The following is a 22,483-nucleotide window of genomic DNA, read 5'->3' as shown; positions in this document are numbered from 1 at the left end:
TCCACCTTTTCTTCTCTGTGCCTTCGTGGGGGTGGATGCTGATGCTGGTGTCCAGCTTAGGGCCGAGCTCTCAGCCCCTTGCTCTCAGTATGTTGACCAGTTGCAAGTCTGCATCGGCCGCTGCCCACAGCAGAGTAAAGCAGAGTAAAACGCTGAGAACAACCCAAGTCTGATAGCGCCAGGAGCTGGAGGCATTAAGTAGGCACTTGAGACAGGATCTCAGATAGCCCAGGCTGGCCTCCAACCTCCTATATAGCTGATAATGACCTTCAACTCCTGGTCCTCCTGCCTCTATCTCCAAAACACTGGGAACACAGGTGTGTGCCGTCACTTCCTTGTGGCCATTATTAAATAAGACTCAGACATAAACAATTAAATGTCAGGCAACTTCTACCAACCTTGGAGTGACAAGCACATATTCCCTGAAGATATATCCTGGGAGAAAGCTAGGGTTACTAGGGGGGAAAAGTGATCTCTTCACTACCCGTTCTTTCTTACCCAGAGGTAAGTCACATAACTTTGGCTCCGATGGGCTGTGGGAGTTAATGCAGTATTCTAAGGGTTTAGGAAAGCCAGCGTCCAGTCTGCCCGCCTCTGCTCTTTTGGAGGTGGAACTGGCATCTCCACTTGCCTCAACCAGTGCTTTACACCATGATTACCTGTCTTTACCTGCTTTCTTGACTAGATTGGTCCCATCTTGCTCTCTTATGTGAATTTTGATGTCCTATGGTATACCTCTCCATGGTAGGCACTCAGTAAACTGGGATAGTTGAGTGAGCAGCTCTCTCCTTGTGGTCTTGCCTTTCTGGTGTCTGTTACAGCAGCCTGCCCTCCAACGGACTATGTGTTAGTCCTAGCACACACACCCAACTCCCCCACCCCTGTATCAGATGCACCTCCGCAGAGGGTGTGTGGAGAGCATTGTCTGCCACGAGGCACCCACTCACACAACAAGGTCCCAGTGTGCAGAGCCCAGCCATGGAGATACCATCCTTCAGCTCCTGAATGCTTCCTGTCCTCGGACCCCTCTGCTTAGCCAGCAGTGTCGTTCCAATCCTCCAAATGAGTCTCCTTCCTATTGGCAAAGCCATAATTGCCAGTTTAGTTCCCTGCATCATCCAAACGAGGGAAACTGAGAAACCAGACCTTGCCATTTTTGCTGACCTCAAGACCTTATTTTCTTTCTTCTTGTCTTGAAGTCTTTGCAAATGGGAATGTGGGTGTTGAGTTCTTGTTCCACCCTGAGGTATGTGGGGGGTCTCACTTATCTGATGGAACCCTATATCTCTGCATCAATCAAGACACCTGCCTAATGCAGCAGCCAGGAGTAGCTCCGGGCACATACTTGGCAACTGGAGGTAAAAGGTCTGAGCAAACCAAACTCAGTACACTGAAGGGAGGTGAGCTGCTGAGGAGGCGGGTGACTGGTGTGTTGCTATTTTTTTTTAAAAAAGACTGTTGGCTGCCTTCACATTTCCTGATGGAAGTGGGACAGGTCAACGGATGACCCACGGTCATAGATAACTTTTGCCCACGCGTTCTTCACTTTTGGGAGCACTGGCTTGAAATTGAGGGGCGTGTGCGTGCCTGTATGTGTGTGCCTGGAACCGACGTGCCTTCCGCAAGCCTAAGAAGCCTGAGCTTTTTCTTCAAAAGGCCGATTACAACATAGAGGATGTGGCAGCGCTGTTTTTCCTGTTTGATGTCATACCACTACCCTTTAAAAGTCCCGGGGCCAAAAGGAGGGAATCCAGGATCCCCACTTCACTTCTCAGTTTCTTCCTAGGAAGAGAGGAAAGCCAGCAAAGATCCCGGCCTGTCTGCGAGTGTCAGATTTCAAACTCAGCATTAGCCACTCAGAGAGCGGTGCGATGCTGGGGACCTGCCTCAGACTCCTGGTGGTTGCTCTGTGTGGTGCCTGCAGCTTGGGCACTGTTGGAGCCTACCCTGACACCTCCCCTCTGCTTGGCTCCAACTGGGGCAGCCTGACTCACCTGTACACGGCTACAGCCAGGAACAGCTTTCACCTACAGATCCACAAGGATGGCCATGTAGATGGCACACCCCAGCAGACCATCTACAGTGAGTACCGGCTCCAGGATGGGCAGAGGGGAGGCTACCTGTTGTTGACCTCCAGGGGTTCAGGGCAAGTCTGGAGCTAGGTGAGAGGGAGAAGCTAATTTTCTAGATTCTTGGGTGCACGATGTTCTCTCTCTCTCTCTCTCTCTCTCTCTCTCTCTTTCTCTCTCTCTCTCTCACTGTGTGTGTGTGAGAGAGAGAGAGAGAGAGAGAGAGAAAGAGAGAGAGAGAGAGAGAGAGAGAGAGAGAGAGAGAGGGAGGGAGGGAGGGAGGAAGGGGGACAACCTAAAAGGAAGATGTTTTTCCTCCTTCTTAATTAGACTTACAGGTTTTTCTCAACCCAAATAATCACTGCTATAAGTCATTTCCAATAATGTGGGAAAGTTTTCTTTCCTTCTGTCTAGGAATTGGAGGGAAAATGGATAGAAAGACAAGACTCAAAGAGAATAACCCAGACAGAACCACAGATGATGAAATGTAACTGTGGGAGACAGTGGGGGAGATCCCAGGGTCCCAAGATCTAAAATAGATGAAATAGGGACTCTTCAACTCCGAGTTCTAGTATTCTGACTAGGATACATTCTCAAGAGCCGGGCACATCCTTAATACAAATACAGGGCCAGCCTGGTCTACAAAGTGAGCTCCAGGATAGTCAGGGCGGCAAAGCGAGACTCTGTTTCCAAACAAAACCTTCTCAAGGGACATGTGTTACAGAGAGATCACTAAGATATGTTTCCTTGGCAAGTCTGCATGCATCTACCCAAGAGGTATGCTGGGTGCTTCAGGGGAGCCCTGTAGGAGTTGGTGGTTCTCTGGGAAGTTGAAATGTGCTTAGTTGTTAGCAAACTGAACTGGCTGTGAACTCCCTGGTGCTGTGAAACACCTGGAATATTTTTAAAGATAGAGTCTATGGAAAATTGGATCATAAGCCATAAATGTCCATCGATTACATGTATTAAAATGAGAGCATAAGGGATGATATATAGAAAATAGGGAGATGAGAGATGGGTATTGGCAAACATGGTTTCTATTTTAGCAGTCATGTAAGAAGTTTCCCAAGGAGGACTGGAAAGGTGGTTCAGCAGCTAAGAGCACTTGCTGCTCTTGCAGAGGAGCCGGGTTCAGTCCAGCACCAAGTAGTGGCTTACAGTGATCCACAACTCCAGGTCCAGGAGATCCAATGCCCTCTTCTGACCTCCAATGGCACCGCAGAAATGTGGTGCACAGACATACACGCAGACCAGACAGCAAGACACAAGACATAAAAACCCAAACCTACACACATGCGGTGCAGAGACACGCAGACAAGACAGCCAGGCATGTGAAATAAAAGCCAAGTTCTAAAAAGTTCCTGGAGGTGTTCAGAGGATGCAACTGGGTTCAGTGCCACTTAGAGCATTCAGAGTAGGAACGATCTGCATTTCATTGAAGAATTTTCTACAGGGATTATGCTCTCCTCTGCTGTTGTAATAGGTGAACCCGGTGACATTCTCTCTGCTATGATCAATAGACCTTAAATCTAGCATCCAGATATAGGCACACATAAAGCCAGCAGCTTACACCTGTCCAAGGGCTACACTGGTAGGCAAGGTGAGGAGGAGAAAGGCTCTCTCCAAATACCAAGCATCCTCCAGAACTCAAGGGGGCAAAGTAGGACCCTAGAGTTCTCTCTTGGAAGTCAGGGCCTGATGGGGAGAACCTGCAATAAATCCAGGTACACTTCATGGGTCCCCAGCACTGCTTGTGCTTTGTGAAACAGGACCTCCAAGGTGCCTGGTCACCCAGCCCCTGTCACTGCAAATGACATAGTTCTTCACAGACTTCTCATTTCCCAGTGTACCATCAAACTTTTAAGAAGCACCACTGTGCTCCTCCCCTGGAAGACTGCCCCTACTTCTGCTGCAAGACCACATGTGATTTCAAACGCGGGACAGTGCATAAGGACAAACTATTTTGGTTTCAGAGATTAGAAATTTGCTTATAAATAGAGAACGCGTAGAATCATAGAATTCCTTTGCTGGGGGGCCTCTGCAGAGACCAAGAAGTCAGTCTGGAACAGTCCAGGCTGGCTAGGGGGAGGATGTATGGTGTCAGCCTGCTTTGAAAGCAGTCTGAATGGCAGGCCTTTTTCCTCGGGTGCTGACAGACATCAGGGCTGGAGGAAGCCAGGAGCAAGGAACTTGGTGGCTAAGAGGCAGTACAATGAACTGACCTGACTTCAGCTTTGTGTGTGTGATTTTATCTTGTGTAAGCTTTGCTTTTTGGGGGGTGGGGACCTGGACCTGAAGTACTACTCAGTTATGTGCATTTCCCTAAAAACAGACTTTATCTTTATCTTGTTCTTATCTTTACATATTATTAATATAATCATCCCCCTAATTAATTAGATATTTACCGAAAAACTTGGTTTTATTCCAATCTTATTTATTTTATGTCATATGTATGATGGTCTTCTTTGCATGTACCTCTTTGAACCACGTGTGTTCAGTGCTGCTGGAGGTCAGGGCCTCTCATCACGTCTTTGAGGAGACAAAATGAGGCAGCAGTTTCTACTGTCTCAATGCAAAGTTTTGCTGTAGTAAGTTCTTGGTTAAGAGTTGAGTGTCCAACTCGTGTTGAGGTCATTGGTCTTAACAAGATGGAATGGTCTGCCCCAAAGGCGCCCAAGCTTCCCTGAACTCGGAAGGCTCTTGGGACCTTCCCAGGGTTGGTAAGCTTTTTCTAATAAGAACAAGGCCAGCTTCCCACTCCCCATTAAGCTCACTTTTTGGAAATGGCAGGAAAGTTGCTCATCACCCTTGCTTAATAGCCCATTCTTTTCCTTCAGTGTGCGGCTTAGCATGTGCTTGGCCAAGTGAACGTTTCTGTTGACTGCTGTTTGTTTCATTCAAAAGTGCCCCCTCTGGTAGCCACTCACTCTGCAGTGTGCTTTCTATCAGGACTGGTCCTAGAGTGAGGGTACTGTGCTCACTGCCTGCAGTGCCTCCCACCACCAGGCTGGCTGACAAGGTGTCAGGGTAAGGAAGTGGTCAGCTGCCAAATTGCTCTTGCAAGCATTATCCCTCCTGATTGGTGGGACCCCTACCAAGCAGGCAGGAACGAAGACGACTGCTTCAGAGACTGGGGTCGCAACGATGAAATTCCCAAGGCCACAGGTTCTTAAGGAGCCACTTTGGGACCAGAAGCCCTCATGGGCAATTGCACCACCTTTTGTAGGTCCTTGTGGCATTTCATCACTTGCCCTGTCGGAGGCTACAGCGGCAGGGCAGGAAGATGTCACTGCCCTGAGCGCGAATCCCTCTTTGTCTCTTAAAGATGCCCAATAACTATTAAAATGACAACAGCTACTAAATGATAATGATGTTTATTTTAACAATATAACAGTTTCTGAGAATTTAAAACATATAGAGTGCTTAAGAGGGACAGGAAGGAAAGAAGGAAGTAAGGAAAGAAGGAAGGAAGGAAGGAAGGAAGGAAGGAAGGAAGGAAGGAAGGAAGGAAGGAAGGAAGGAAACAAAAACATACTTACTAAATGTAATCACTCTCCTCAGCTCCCTCGATTGGACCAAAAAGCCCTCAGGACAGAAATTCTTCTGTATTTCTATGTCTGTCTGAGTCTACATAAAATCAGCTATATATTTGAGACACACAGTCAGGCATCATTTTGAAAGAACACATGTGCGTCTCCCACTTGGCTAACCTGCAGCCCGATTTTGAACCATTTAAAACAAACAAATTTTGCTGATTTCTCCTCTTCTGCTGTCATCTCCCTGGGCTCATGTCTGTCTTCATTCCCTCTGTCCACATCATGCCAGCTTCAGCGTGTACCAGGCTCTGTAGTTAGGAGATATCTGACCTTCGCCTGCTCATTCCCCTTGCAGGTGTTTATTCTGAGCCTCACAGGGTGGGAAAGAGGCCTTGGCTTCAGAGCATCCCATGATGTTCTATCACATGCTAGGCACAGACTGTTTTCTGAAGCGGGATTAGAATTCCTGTCTGCGCAGCCTCTTTGGAGCCGTGAGGTGAAGTTCCACAGTAGGCAGTTAAAAGTGTCCTTAAAGATCTAAGGGATTACTATCAACAGAAAATATCAAATCTTGCTGAATCCACAATCTTGCCTTTATTACAGAATACCTCTTTTGAGGTATTGACCCATTGTTTAAGGTGCAGCTGAAACATGCATACTTCAGGCCGTAATCAAAAGCAAGTTTTTAAGTGAGGTTGCTGAAAGTTGTCCAAGACCAGCATCCACAAAGAGCAAGCATCCCCATGTGAGAAAGGCACAAAGGACTGGGTCCAAGAAGCAAATTCTATCATCCCTGATGTCTATTAACTGTCTTCGGTGGGGGGGGGGTGTCTCTGCTTCTCTGGGAAAGGTTTTAGGCATGCAGATATGATAGAGCCAGAAGGGGGGGCATGCTGTAGTAACAGCAGGGGCCCTATACTGAAGAGCAATACTGCTCAGGGAGGTAAGAAACACAGAGATGGCTACAGCTGACTTTGAAGGAAGCAACTTCAACAGGTAGGGGTAAAAGACCATCTCTGAGCATACAGATTGGGACGGGGAGTGAGGGGGACCCGGGCTCTATACAAGCTGGGTCACTGAATGACATCTCAGCAAAGAAATCACAGAAGCAGCCGTCTTAGAAGGGCATAACTGCTGCCCTGAACTCTAAAAGATATTAGCCAGGCAAAGAGGGAAGTAGCATCCAGATGGAGGGAAGTCTGTGTGCTGCATGGATGGGGGACATTGGGAAGTCAAGGTGCCCCATGCGGGAGGACAATAAAGCAGGAGGTGAGGAAGTGCATTCATGTGGGGGTCACTGGAAATGAGAGGGGCAGTGAGACCCGGAGAGCTGTGTGATGTCATCCCTGACAGAAAGGTGTCACGGTGGAGGGGGTGTTTTCAGAAAGTGTTTCCAGGGAGGGGTGACTGCATATTTTGACCCGAGAGTTTTTCTTGCAGGTGCCCTGATGATCAGATCAGAGGACGCAGGCTTCGTGGTGATAACAGGAGCCGCAACTAGAAGGTTCCTTTGTATGGATCTCAGAGGCAACATTTTTGGATCGGTGAGTTTCTTTTTGCGTTGATCACCAGTTTATAATGACTTTAATCTCTTTTTCTAGGATGTGAATTCTGAAGTCCTTTGTCTGTGTGGGAACTGAGCTCTGAGAAAGGAGCATGCCCACACTCCTAATCGCCGAGCCATCTCTCCAGCCCCAACTGTATTTCTCATCAGGGGGTTAATATTTCGAACTTTAGAGATTCCATTTAGAGTGTTCCTTGGTCACTACTTGCTGTCACTAAGCACTTCATTGAGTCTCAGTAGGAAGTGCTCAGGTTTACATGCTGGGGTTTGGAATGAGGCTCTGGGCCTCTGGTCTGAGCTGTCCCCTGGTATGCATTCTTGCATGGATCACAGTTCCTATTAAGTTGTAGGTTCTAAAGCCATGTCAATTCGTATTTTTAATTTATACATTAGAAAAGGTGAGATCCCTTGGTGTCTTCACAGTTCTGCTCCCGTTACCTTGAGTAAGTTCTCTCAATCCTCCCAACTTCAGTCTCTTCCCTTAGCAAAAGGGAAGTGGGCCACGTTACCTGAAGCTCTCCCTCGTACTAATGACCATCAATTAATCACCTCAGGGTGATGGCTGGTCCTTCAGATTGTAAATCAAGGTTTTTCAAAACTAAAGGCTAAAGCATAGTCCCAGTCATTTTGTGGGAGATATGAAGAAGGACCAGAACTGATTTAGGAACCCCTTATCAATGTCACTATGAAGTTCCGGAAGTAGAGGTCTGTTTAGTTACTGCTGTGCGCGTCCCAGCACCTGCAAAACCATCTGTCCAGAGTAGGTAGACACCTATGCACACAGGAAGCCCTCGCCTCTAGAATTCTCTGTGCAGTCTGGGAAATATGTAAAGGTCAGGGTAGACACTCTATAAAACAGTACAAATGGAAGAATGAGGTTCAAATCCAGACTATCTGCTAGCAAGTTCAAGTCCCTGATCTTCACTCTACATTATGTCTTGATGTCAGTACCTTCACGTATATTTGACCCTTCAAAGTCCATCCCAGTTCCGGTCTCTAGGCAGAGACAAGCCACAACCTCCTTCCAATCCAGGCCAGGTGGCCCATGCCGTCATCAAAGCTACTCGGTTGGCTGAGGCAGGAGGATTGAAAGTTCAAGGTCTTCCTGGGGTGCACAGCAGAGTTCAAGCCCAGCCTGGGTAACTCCATGAGTCTCTGCCTCAAAATGAAAAAAAGTAGGAAAAGGGCTGGGACTGTAGGTCAGTTGTAAGGCACTTGCCTGGCCTATATGAAACCCTAGTCAGTTCCCAGGAAGGGGGAGACAGGGAGCAAAGGAGGAGGGGCTGGAGACTATGAATGTTAGCCTAGTCCCCCTGAAGACAGTCAAGAGAGACAGAGACATAAACAGAGAGAATGAATGGCTATGAATAAGAATATGTGAATGTTTAGTTCTCGCGGACACCGAACAAGAGGAGTGTCATCAACTCTTTCTGGGCCCTGTTCCAGAAAGTGGGGCTCCCGATCAAGGTCCTTCATGCAGTGCCCTCCAGGGTTCTTACAGCGGCCACTTTCCTGAAGCTACTAGAGACAAGTTCAGGGATCGGACAGCCTTTCTTAAAAGGGAGGTGAGGGGCTGAGCTGAGCAGTATTTTTAACCAAGCCGCGACCCTCACCTCCTCGTGCTCCCCTTCCCCTACAGCATCACTTCAGTCCGGAGAACTGCAGGTTCCACCAGTGGACTCTGGAGAATGGCTACGACGTCTACCTGTCGCCGCAGCATCACTACCTAGTGAGCCTGAGCCGCACCAAGCGCCCCTTCCAGCCTGGCACCAACCCGCCGCCCTTCTCGCAGTTCCTGTCGCGCAGGAACGAGGTCCCCCTACTGCGCTTCCACACCGCGCGACCACGGCGCCACACGCGCAGCGCCGAGGACCCTCCCGAGCGCGACCCGCTGAACGTGCTCAAACCGCGGCCCCGTGCCACGCCGATGCCCGTATCCTGCTCGCGGGAGCTGCAGAGCGCCGAGGAAGGCGGGCCCGCGGCCAGTGACCCACTGGGCGTACTGCGCAGAGGCCGCGGGGATGCTCGTGGGGGCGCAGGAAGTGTGGACCGCTGCCGCCCCTTTCCCAGGTTCGCCTAGGCCGGCAGCCAGGCGGCCTCAGCCTCCATCCTCCAATGGGCTCAGCCCACGTGCAAGGTGGAAGGCTGGGGTGCCTGCTTCTCTCCCTTCCCTTTGGGCCTGAGAGTCACCTGCGAGGTCCCAGCCAGGCACCACCATTAGGAATAAGAGCCAACCGTGGGAGACTGGAGAGATGGCCCAGAGCTTACGATCCTGTGCTGCTCACGCAGAGGACAGTTCTTAGCACCCACAACTACCTGTAATTCCAGCTCCAAGGGAATCTGATGCTTCTAGACTGCCTGGGCACCTGCACTCACACGCACAATACTCCCCCGCACACACACACAGACACGTAATTTATTATGTTAATCTATTATAAATACCCCATCAGGTAAACTAGACACCTACCTTTTCATTTTTTTTAAACTAACAGGTAAACTTGGCTTTTGTTAGCCTTTTGTCGCCTAGCATTCTCATCAGTCAATTAGAATTAAGAAATGGTGGTCCAGAGTTCACACCTCCAGCACACGGAAGAGGCTATCGCTACAACTTTTTGTTACTGTGCTGGGACCCATATGGGTTTTTGCATTTGAGCACCTTAATGGCTTCACTGGGCAAGCTGAAGAAAGAAAACCCTGATTTCTTCTTGCTGGAAGGTCGGCAGGAAGCTAACAAGGAGAGCCAAACGCATGGTGAATGGAAGCACGTTCCACAAAATTCAGCCTCTCTGCCAGATTCGCAGAACTAGTCTGACCCTGCTCTGTTCCCAGGAGGTCCTTTTCTGCCGCCCTGGTTTAGGAAGGTCCACCTTGCCAGGTGTTCTGCAAAATGCAAATGCATGAACTCTCTGTAGAGGCGTTTTCGTGAAAGCCTCCACCAGCAGGTTGAGTTGGGGGTATATTCTAGGCGAATTGTGGAAATGTGACAGGAAAGGAGGAAGAGTCCTTGAGATGCGGGCTGCTCTAGGTTAGGTTTTCTGTGGACTGAAAAACAAACAAGCAAACAGAAGTCTTTTCTTTTCCCCCTCCTAAGTGAAAAGAGATCCCATGGGTCTAGCTTTCTAGCAGGGGCTAACCCAGAAATGAAGGCTACTTTTGGGAACTCTTAGGGCATTATAAATGAACACTTTTTTTTTTTTTCAGAAGTCTCGGAAACCCCAGAGCTGTCCTGAGGCGAGCATAACCTCACAGTGAACAGCAAGAAAGTGTTAGGCAGGCTTTGGAGTTCTGCTCTCTTCTGAGCCTTAGCTGGTGATAGACTTCAACAAAGGGCGCCCCCTTTCTACCTCTATTCAAATGAGCACCTGAAGAGTAGAATAGTGGCAAAGCCGATTCAGACACGTTTTCCACTGTCTCCATGTACCCAGACTCGGAAGTGAATCCATTGTTTCTGTTTATCAGAGGAACATCAGGCAACGTGAAGGACCAGTCAGCTCCCATCCCAAAACAGTAAAACCGTGCATGGCAGTAGACACCATGCACCCCAACTCTTTTCTTCACTGGCTTCCATTGCGGGCATGTTCTGCACAGTAGCCACCAGAGGCCCCTCCCACTGAGGCAACTACATGGGAAAAACCCAGAAAGGACTCAAGTAGCCAACTGGTTGTAAACGTACCAGCCCAACACCATGGGGCTTTCTTTATGGCAGAGCCAAGGTAACCTTGTAATTTCTTAGGTCCCTTCGCATGTGGCAATATTTATTTATTTATTTGGAAGACTTTGCCTGTCACTCTATATTTATAGTTATTTATAAAATGTAACCCCACTTCTTTCCTTCTATTTTTAAATAAAAATTAAATTTCTCCCAGCTTCTGCTTCTTCTCTCCTCTCTATGGCAGCACAAGTGTGTGCTGAGATGGGGGAATAAGAGGGAAGGCATTTGGGGAAAGCAGGAGAAAACAGAATGGGAAAAGGAAAAAGAAGCTTCAGAGTCAAAATTTCTTCCACTTATAAGCATATTCAACAATTCCAATTGAGCAAAAATTAGGCGAATTTATCAATTTTGAGTTTTTGATTACCCGAGTGATTCCTTGAGAGAATTTTTAGCTGGGAAAAGACACACTGGCAGAACCGCAGTGAAATCTCAGTTAACCAGATATCATTTTAGTTTTCCGTCACTATTAACAAATATGTGGCATGATCAGTTTATGAGGATAACAGGTCTGAGCCACACTTTGGAAGTTCTAGTTCATAACCCAGAGGTCTGCTGCTTTTATGTCTACGGTAGATACGTCAGCACATTATGGGGGGAGCCCATGACAGAGCAAAACCACTTACTCTCAGGCTGGCAAGGGAAAAGAGGCTGGGTCTCAACTAGTCTGCATATCCCCAATGAAAAGAGGACATCTCATTAAGCCCTGCCCCGTAAATGGTGCTACTAACTCCCACTAGTACCACTAGGGACCAGGCCTTCAACACATGGCGGGAGGGATGTGTTCTAACACACACAGTGCGACTGCCCTGTGGGACTCCTGGGTGCCACTTTTCCCCGGGGAGTCAGGGACAAATACCTACTCACTTCCCTTAGGGAAAGAGAATCGACAACAGTTCAAAGTACAGATGCTAGGTGAACTCCCGAGAGCTGGAAGCCTGGAGCTCACTGCACAGCCTGCAGGCAGCTCACCAGTTTGGAGAATGCTTCTTCCAGGCAGCTCAGCTTGTCTGGTTTTTGAACCTGGGGACTTATTTGTTAGAATGCTTGGAGCACCTTCATGAGGACAAAGGACGTGGAATCTCATAAACAGTACTTTACCCAAGTTCCATCCTTACAATGATGGGATATTTTTTGTGCAATACTTTCATGAAACAAGAAAGATTGCTGGCATTTGCTATAGTTTAGATCTAATGTCTCTGAAGACCCTAGTAGGAGGCAGTGAGACCTTTAGGAGGTTTGAGGTCAAAAGTGGTGTCTTTGAAAGGATGGTGGACTCCAGGGCCTTCATTTCATGTTTTACTTCTTAGCTTGAGGACAGAAGCTCCACTCTGCCCATTGCCTGCCGTGAACTACAGGCCCCCAAACCATACGGTTACCTGGTCATGGGATGGCATCTATAAAAGGGTAAGCCAAATGAAGCTTTTTTTTCATTCTAGGTTGGTTGGTTAGGATATCTTGTCACACAAACCCAGCAGAGTCCTACCCAGTTTTCAGCTGGTGAGTGTCCATCAGTCCTCATGTAGCAGCTCATCACTAAACCCGAGTATACTCACCTAGGAAGACCCATTTCACGTAAGCTAGTACTTGCATTAACAGAGTGGAGAGATATGATAGAGGCATTTAATTTAAACATTCCATATGTGCAAATGTAAATATGCATATATGCAAAAAGACACAATACAAAATATATTTACCTCTTCTAAAAAAGCCAAACATTTTGGATTAACTTGAAAATAACACTTATTAAAAACCCCCAGGGGGTTGGAGAGATGGCTCAGTGGCTAAGAGCACTTGTTCTTAACTGTACAGGGTGACTACAACCATACTTAACTTCATTTCCAGGGGATCTAGAGCCCCCCTTCTGGCCTCTGTGAGAGGCCAGAACTCAGGGAAACACCATGAAGCTGCCGCTGGAGATAGATATGCTGAAACTTTGCTGGTAGGCTATGACCTCGTGGTGATATACAGATTAATAGAAATGGGTTAAATTAATATGTAAGAGTTAGCCAATAAGAAGTTAGAGCTAATGGGCCAAGTAGTGATTTAATTTTTTTAAAGATTTATTTATTTATTTATTTATTATGTATACAACATTCTGCTTCCATGTATGCCCGCACTCCAGAAGAGGGTGACAGATCTCAGTACAGATGGTTGTGAGCCACCATGTGGTTGCTGGGAATTGAACTCAGGACCTCTGGAAGAGCAGCCAGTGCTCTTAACCTCAGAGCCATCTCTCCAGCCCAGCAGTGATTTAATTAGCACAGTTTCTGTGTGATTATTTCGGGTCTAAGCGAGCCAGGTGTCTGGGAACTGACAAGTGACCCTTTTCCAACAAATTGGCACCAACCCGGTGGAATTAAAGACTCACGTGGTCAGAAAAAGAGAGATATACAGTAAAGAGAGATTCAAAGATGAAGAAAACCTCTAAATGGTTTACAGTGTGTTAAAAAATATATGCAGGCTTGGGAGAGAAAAGAAAAAGGTTAAAGTTCTTTAAAAAAGAGAGAGAGAGAGTAGTTGGGTGTGGTGGCACACGCCTTTAATCCCAGCTTGTGGGAGGCAGAGGTAAAAAGACCTCTCTGAATTCAAGGTGTGGTGGCACACGCCTTTAATCCCAGCATGTGGGAGGCAGAAGCAGGCAGATCTCTGTGAGTTCAAGGACAACCTGGTCTACAGAGGGAGTTCCAGGACAGCCAAAGATACAGAGAACCTGTCTCAAAAAGCCAAAAATTAAAAGTGAAAATAAAATAGAGGTTAAAATAAAGCCATGTGAAAATGAAAAATACACCGAGAGTCTGGATACTGTATGTTATTATGCTCTCTTTGGTTTGACTGCTAAGGAAAGAGTAACCGCTGCTAAAAGATATTTATTTATAAATGCTGCTGAATTAATCCAAGATAAATATTTTGAAAATACTTTGACTTCAAAATTGAAGTCAAAAGGTATGTTACTTTGGAGATGAGGATTTGCTTTTGTTTCCACAGGAAATGAGAGGCTGTGGATTCATTTTGAGTTAAGAAAAATCAGGTTTGATCAAGGAAGACCACGTGAGAAATCTCTGGTAGTAACAGATGTCCCAGATGTCTGAGTTCTACATCCAGAACAGATTCAAGATGCTGCCTGAAATGATCAAGCCTCACAGGATACTCCAGTCAGGACTTGATCATAATTCTAAATTTTCTTTAGGTCCCCATAAGATTATCAGTGCCCCTAACCAGCAAGAAGTAGCCTGGAAAACTACACCCACATTCCCAAATATTGTCTATAAATGTTTGCTTACATTTAAAGGAGGATATGTTATAGGTATGGATACTTTGCATTGGTATGGACTTTGGTTTATTGATACAAATTTAAGGTTAGTTTCGTTATATGTATATTTCTGCTCTTGATTAGGTATTATAATTGTGCAGTTCATTTAAAAATATAATATATACTCTGTCTCGAAAAACCAAAAAAAATATAATGTATAATTAAGAAACATAGGTTAATGGATAATCATCAAGCTTGTAGTCATGTTAGATTTTCCAGATGTATAGTGATAGATTTCAGATAGATATTCTTCAAATATTTCAGAGACCTTCAGAATATGGCATTTAAAATGTTTAAAAACTTAAGACTTTTCATGACAATGAGTCACATCTGCTCCTGGCAGCACCAAGCTACTTCAAGAGGAAGATGGACAGTGAAGAGGAGGATCCTTATGGAGTTTGTTAGCCATTTGGGCAAGGAACTGCTCTTGCTTGGACTGCTGATCTGGACATGCAGGACCCACGGAGAAACGACTTCTGAACTTGCCTAAAGGTGAGACGATCCTTCGGGGTTCCTGCTTCATGAAAGAGTCTGCAATACATTCTGCAGAACACAGAAGAAAGTGACTGACAAGCTGCCAATATAGGTGGAACTGTCTTGGAAATTTCCTGCTTCATGGAAAAGTTTGCTGGATACTATGGGCCTGTAGGCTGAAGATGGATGCCCCCATGGTACAGAAAATTCTTTGGGTGACTGTCCAGGCAGCGAGATGTCTCTGTCGATTCTAGAGTTTTGGAAGTTGCTTACAATGCACTTCCTGTTTATTTAGGTAATATTATATCATTATGGAGACTTTGATGGAGTTGAAGAATAGTTATAGCTATACTTAGTTATGATAAAAATAAATAGAAATATTGTAACTGCAATTCTTGCTTAATAACTGTTTTGTTATATGTAATTTTACTATGTTAAAGCCTTCCTTTTTATTTAAACAAAAAAAGAGGAGGTGGTGTGAAGGGGAAGCCCAGCCAATCATCTTGTTTTTAAGGCGTGTCCCCCTTAGGCTAATATTTAATATTTATATTGTGTGCTTGCAGCCCGCCTTCTCTTTGTTTTCCTGTGCTCCTCGCTGGAACCTTGGATTTGTAAGTTCCCTTTTCTTTCCTTTATTGAAGCTGAATATTATATATTAAAGCTAGTCGGCGGTGGTGGCGCACACCTTTAATCCCAGCACTCGGGAGGCAGAGGCAGGCGGATCTCTGTGAGTTCGAGACCAGCCTGGTCTACAAGAGCTAGTTCCAGGATAGGCTTCAAAGCTACAGAGAAACCCTGTCTCGAAAAACCAAAAAAAAAAAAGAGCTAGTCTGGTTAATCATAACTGCCCACCAACCACGCCCCTTCATTTTGGCGTCCAACTCAGGGCATCTGGGAGCCTTTAGCTCCGGTTCCTGCACTGAGTGGCAGGGATTCGGCCTTGGGCTTTTGATTGCTTCAGCGCAGTTTCCCAGACTAGCCCGTCCCAGCCCTGCTTATACAGAGCACAGGATGCGCGTGCACGCGTGACTCAGCCCAAGCTCGCTAACCACTCAGGCAGCAAAGTCCTGGCTGAGTTCGGCCTCGGCCCTGACCTGCCAGAGACAAGCAGTTACTGCCTGCGTCCCTGCATTCGAGCTTGTGCAGCCGCCGCTGAACAAGGCAACCCTGCTGCCCTTACAGCACACGCCCAACAGCTTCTCAGCTTCCTTTGCTGGTACTCAAACCAGACTCAGTTTGGCACTCCCACCAAGCGGTTACTGCCCGCACCACAATAGCGGAAGTAAGGCGTGAGCAACCAATCCAGGGAGCAAGCCAGCAAATGGACCGCAGGGCACATGACTCGACCTGAGCGCACTCCTGCGGCCACTCTATCCCCTCAGAGGGCGCCCTCCACCGCCCAGCTATAACCCACACAGTGCATGGTCTGTGAGCTTCTATTTTTTAGAATTTCCTTTCCTGTTCTGACTTTTTCAGCCTCGTGGATCCAGGTGCACCCCACCACCTACTGGCAGACAACTGTCATTACAGGTAAAGTTTCTTTCGCTTAAAAAAAAAAAAATGTCTGACCATATCACCGTTGAAGGCTTCTGCAGCCTATTTAATTATACTATGGTAGAGATATTGCAGGATACATATGATATTCCCATAACTTGGATATTTATAGGGCTTGCAATTTTTCTCGTATTTGGTTTCTTCCTTACATGGTTTGATAATAGAGAAATGATAAAGTCCTTACAGAATGAAACCAGGATTCTTAGGGCAGAGGTTGAATGCTTAAGAAAGGGCACAACTGTTTTGAGTGACAACTTTAAGTTGGTTGAGGTATTTGCAAAAACAATTCAGACTGACACCAACCTCCTCAAGACAGAGTTTGAAGTTCTCAAGGAATAGGTCTTTGTCTGTTATGACTCTGTCAACTGAGCAAAATTTAGAAATGGTAAAGTCTGATATTAAGGAGAGATTCATTGCTGTGGAGGAGGGAACAGCTGATTTGGATCATAAACTTCAGTCCCTGTCTGTAGGAACTGAAACATTATCAGAGAGAATTAAAACTGCTGAATGCGACAATCGGACTTTGTCTAAAAGATATGACAGATTGGCTGACAGATTGTCAATACAAGAAGGCACAATTCATGCCATGAAATTCTATCCAAGGATGAGATATTAACCCTACTGGACAAATTTCATACTTTAGAATCCTCCATGAAGGCCTTGGAGCATAATTCTGTGACTTCAAGGTGTGGTAGCACACACCTTTAATCCCAGCACTTGGGAAGCAGAAACAAGGAGGATCTCTGAGTTCAAGGACAGCCTGGTGTACAGGGTTATTCCAGGACAAAGATATACAGAGAACCTGTCTCAAAAAATAAAAGTAAAAATAAACAAAATAGAGGTTAAAATAAAGCTGCACAAAGATGGAAAATACACAGAGAATCTTGATACTGTATGCTATTATGCTCTCTTTGAATTGTTTGAATGCTGAGGAAGGAGCAACAGCTGCTAAAAGATCTAATCCAAGATAGATATTTGGAAAATACCTTGACTTCAGAATTTGGATCTAAGGATATGATACTTTGGAAAAGAGATTCTTCTTTTGTTTTTACAGAAAATGAGACCCTGTGGATTGCTTCTATCCCAATATGGTATGATAGACCACGCCCTCCTGAAAGGTTGCTGTGAACACCCTTAAGAAATTACTTTGCTCAACTGCTGACTGAGATGAATCTACCACACAGGTTACACCATGAAAGATCTGATTAACAGTGCCCCCATTCAGCATAAAGCAGTTTGGAAAGAAATAACTGTGCCCATATTCCCAAATATTGCTTATGAATGTTCTTTTACATTTAAAGGAGGATATGATATAGATATGAATAATTTGCATTGGTATGGATTTTAAGGTCAATTTTTTTATATGTATATGTATGCCTGATCTTAATTAAGGTATCGTGATTGTGTAGTTCATTTAAAAATGTAATGTATAATCAGGAAATATAGGTTGTTAATGGATAATCATCAATAATAGGCTTGTAGTCATGTTAGATTTTCTAGATATATAGAGATATATTTCAGTTAGATAGACATTCCTCATATCTTTCAAAGAGTACAGAATAAGGCATTGACTGTTTTAATAAGTTAGGACTGTTCATGACAATGAGACACGTCTGCTCCTGGCAGTACCAGTGACTTCAAGAGGAGGATGGGCATCGAAGAGGCTCCTTATGGAGTTTGATAGCCATTTGGGCAAGAAACTGCTCTTGCCTGGACTGTTGCAAAAACTGGACACAGAGAACCCACAGAGAGAGGACTGCTGAACTTGCCTAAAGGTGAGATGGTCAATCGGGGTTCCTGATTCATAAAAGAATTTGCAAGACATTCTGCAGGACACAAAAGAAAGCGACTGAACTGTCTTTGAAATTTCCTTCTTCATGGAAATGTCTGCTGGATACTATGGGCCTGTAGGCTGAAGATGGATGCCCCAACAGTACAGAGGAACTTTGGGTGACTGTCCAGGCAGCAAGATGTCTCTATGATTTCTAGAGTTTTGTAAGTTGCTTACTTCTCATTTACTTAGGTAATATTATATCCTTCTGGAATCTTTGATGGAGTTGAAGAATAGATATAGTTGTTTTCCTTTGTTATGATAAAAGATAAAATAGATATAAATACTGTAATTCTTACTTGATAACTGTTTTGTTATATATAATTTTACTATGTTAAAGTGAAAGCCTTTCTTTTTTGTTTAAACAGAAAAAGGGGAAATGATATAGGTGTGTCTTCCATCTATCTGATGATTTCATTGGTTAATAAATAAACTGCTTGGCCTGATATGTTAGATCATAAGTGGGAGGAATAGACAGAACAGGATGCTGGGAGTGAGGCAAGACACTTCAGGCAATCGTCATGCCTCTCTTCTCTGAGACAGATGCCATGCCTCTCCTCAGGGAGACAGTCGCCATGAAGCCAGCCACCAGGTCAGACATGCTGAATCCTTCCCGGTAAGACACCACTTGTGGTGCTACACAGATTATTAGAAATGGTTAAGCAAGATGTGAGAATTAGATAATAAGAGGCTGAAACTAATGGGCCAGGCAGTATTTAAATGAATACAGTTTGTGTGTTGTTATTTCGGGGCATAAGCTAGCCAGGTAGCCGGGAGCTGGGCAGCAGGAACACAGCCCGCCGCTCCACACTACAGTGGTGTGGGAGTCCCATCTGTGTGCTGTGATTACCATTGCTAAAAAAAACTGCTTTGGACCCATAGCAAGGCAGAACTTAGGTATGCAGGGAAAGCTAGGCTAAATGCTGAGAGGAAGAAGGGTAGAGTCAGGGAGACGCCATGGAGCCACTGCCAGAGAGATATGTTGAAACTTTGCTGGTAGGCCATGACCTTGTGGTGATATACAGATTAATAGAAATGGGTTAAATTAATATGTAAGAGTTAGCCAATAAGCAGCTAGAGCTAAGCAGTGATTTAATTAATACAGTTTGTGTGATTATTTCAGGTCTATGCTATCCGGATAGCTGGGAACCAACAAGCAGCCCTCCATACAAACACACAGAATACATACATGCATGCAGGCAAACACTCATCCTCATAAATCTTAAACAAAATAAAAGGGGGGGTACAAAGATGGCACAGCAGTTAGGAGCATGTACTTTTCTTGTAGAGGACCCATACTTGGCTACCAGCACCCACATTGTGGTTTGCAATTGTCTTTAACTTGGTTCCAGGGGATACCTTCTAACCTCCATGGGTACCAGACATGCATGTGGTGTACATACACACATGCAGGCAAAACACATAACATCAAAAAAACAAAACCACCTTTTTTAAAGAAAAGGCAGGCTGGAGAGATGGCTCAGAGATCAAGAGCACTGGCTCCTCTTCCAGAGGTCCTGAGTTCAATTCCCAGCAACCACATGGAGGTTCACAACCATCTATAATGGGATCTGGTGCCTCTTCTGGCAGAACACTGTATACTTAATAAATAAAATCTTAAAAGAAAAAAGAAAAGGCACAACCAAGTGGAAGATTTGTATGTATATAACAGGATAGCCAAATTATTCCTGTTAACTCATTGGGACAGCTAAGAAAAACAAAGAATAAATATATAGCAGATAGTTACCAGTGAGGGGAAACTGTTCACATGTGTGAGAAAAAAAAATATGTGTAGATATGTGTAGGCTTCTCAGCAGGTGAAGCTTATTAGCATGCAATCCTGTTTTCACTCTTCAGACTATGAGGCCTGAGGGACACAGCATCAAGCGTGGCACAAATGTATAAATCAGGGTGCTGAACACTGACAGTGGGATGGGTGAATAACACAGGTTCAGGGGGCCACTGGGGCCCGACAGGATCTGGAACTGTAAGGCCCTGCACAAGAATGATAGCGTGAGACTTCCTGGGCAGTGTGGAGTGCACACCTGGAATTCCAGTATGGGGGAGGGTGAGGCAGAAGCATCGTAAGTTCGAGACCAACCTCACATACGGAGTGAGACTGTCTCACCACCTCCCCACAAGACTTCCCTGTGACTCTACTCCTACAGAGTACTGAACAGACCAAACACCCATGATAAACAAAAGGTGCTTTATTTATTCAATAGAATAATGGTTACAATTAAATACATCCATATGTTCCCAAATAGTGTCCCAAACAATATGGGTCAATGAAGAATTCATTTGGGTGTTTATGTACATTTGAAAGGCGTCAGGACAATACTGCTGCCTCATATACACTGGGAGCAGAAAGAACCAGAGAATGTAACGTGGTGCCCTGTGTCTGGGCAGCCCTGGAGAGCTGGCTGAGGGGTCTCTACTCACTAGCATTGGATTTCTCTTTTTTAGAGAACAGGGTCCTCACTTTGTGGCTTTTCCCCCAGTGCTGAGGATGGAACCAAGGGCCACGGAGTAACACATGACAGCTCCGAACCCCACTAGTTTTTAGACCACTCTCCTCTAGGGCTCAAATTCATGGCAGGCCCACACTAGCAGCGGAAAACTCAGGTAGCGCTGGGCACACCCAAGAATGGCGTGAATACTGAACTGTCTTTGTGATACTGATGTCAAATACTGACCTGATGGGACACTCAGCACTCCTGCGACATGAGATGCGTGCAGTCATCAACATGGTAACTCAAAATTGACATGTTGGACACTTGATTCAGATACAGACTTCTTTTAAACACACTATGGTAAGACTTTGGTAATAAACTGGAGGGAGGATGAGTAGGTGAACCTCCTACTTTTTGTATGGCTTTTCCATAAACCTGAAATTGCAAAAAAAAAAAAAAAAAAAAGAATCTTTGTAATAGCTAAATGACTGAGCTGGACTAGAGGCACTGGGCGTGGTTAGAGCGTAGCTCAGCAGGAGGAAGACGTGTGCCAATTCATCTCCGGTAGCCCGTGGCGGTAGGGTGGGAGTAAGAAGGATGACTTTTGAAAAGCATCCTATTTTATGGCTAATACTGAGAAGGCAAAGAATCTCGGTTCCTTCTCGCCTAATTTCAGGCCAAAAAAAACATTTTGATGCTGCTTTGGGGTAGTTTATCCGCTACACATTATTCCTGTTATTTTTATAGTTTTTTTATTCCTTTTAGCACGTTAAAGATGTAACACATCTTCTAGACACAGGGATGGGAAAATACAGCCTGGTAAAAGAAATAACTGTCGGGGAATATCAGGGACTCGGGTCAGCCGTGTGTAAACCGGCGGATGAACCCAGCTCACCACACCTGCTGTCAAAACTGTTCCAGGAGTGGGAACAGAACCAAAACCCACAGCCCGGGATTGACTCAAGTCTCTGGTGACAATTCTTGTCCCAAATATTAATATGATATCTGACCTGAAGTTCTTTGTCACCAATAGGGCACATTTTCTGCCACCTTCTTAATTACTCCTTGAGTTTCTTGGAACAGAACCACATTCTGGACTCCTGATGTTAGGAATGTTTTCATTCAGGGTACACATGCATTTGGAGTCCCAAATAAACTCTTAGTTTTGGGTCACCAATATCCAAAGTGTTGGCACCAGCTCCACAAAGTGTCCCAACAGGGGAAGGACCCGGTGCTTTACAGTTAGGTTGTGACAGGCCTTGACTGGTCCATCCCTAGCAGGTGAACTTTGTTTTTCCTGGGCATCTTATATTCGGTATCTACTGTTCAATAAGAACTCAGTCCCGCTAGCTGTTTCCGGTCAGACTTCTTGACGGCAGGGTCCAGGGTTACAACCATGTTTTCCCCACCTGGTTCCTCTCCCTGAGGCTGTGACTGTGACTTGACACCCCCCCCCCCCCCCCCCCCCCCCCCCCCCCCCCCCCCCCCCATTCAGCAGCTAATCATTTTCTCCTGAGGGGCAAGGCAATCAATCAAAATCCCTTTCCTCTAGCGCCATCTGGGGGGTGGGGGAGGAGGCTACTTCGTCTGTTCCTCTGTTCCTTCTGAAAACCATTTCCCCCCACCTCTTCTAGATGCTAGTCTGGGTTTACTTCTAGTTCATTCCTCCACTAGAAAGTCTGTACATGCTGAGTGGACAGGAAGTAAGCGAAAATTTAAGCTATTTTCTTCCTGGTTTGCCTGGAAAACTGCTTTTGCCTTCTGCTCAGAGGCTCCCGAATGTGTCTTGATCAAGTGGTATGTTCTTTTATCATCCTTATTTGTGTGTGTGTTAGCGCCCACAAGACCAGGGGCATTGGCTCTCTGGTGCTGGAGTTACAGGCAGTTGTGAGCTGTCCAACAGGCAATCTGAAGTGGGGTCTGGGAGAAACAGGAAGTACTCTTAAACACTGACCCATCCCTCCAGTCCTTCGTCTGTAT

The 22,483-nt window shown here is 45.6% G+C and overlaps 1 protein-coding gene across 1 annotated transcript; it reads left to right on the top strand.

Moving 5' to 3' along the window:
- The first annotated feature begins 1,871 nt into the window (after window positions 1–1,871).
- Fgf23 (fibroblast growth factor 23) lies at window positions 1,872–22,456 on the top strand. Its single transcript, XM_038319261.2, has 8 exons — window positions 1,872–2,082; window positions 7,046–7,149; window positions 8,809–9,239; window positions 9,682–9,920; window positions 12,318–12,378; window positions 16,142–16,195; window positions 20,000–20,134; window positions 22,339–22,456. The coding sequence occupies exons 1-8, from the start codon at window positions 1,872–1,874 to the stop codon at window positions 22,454–22,456; spliced, it is 1,353 nt and encodes a 450-aa protein (XP_038175189.2).
- The last annotated feature ends 27 nt before the right edge of the window (window positions 22,457–22,483 follow it).

The sequence above is a fragment of the Arvicola amphibius genome, chromosome 2, assembly GCF_903992535.2.
Source record: "Arvicola amphibius chromosome 2, mArvAmp1.2, whole genome shotgun sequence".
Classification (NCBI taxonomy): Eukaryota; Metazoa; Chordata; class Mammalia; order Rodentia; family Cricetidae; genus Arvicola; species Arvicola amphibius.
Note: the sequence above shows the minus strand (reverse complement) of the source record. Positions and strands in the feature narration are given on the sequence as shown.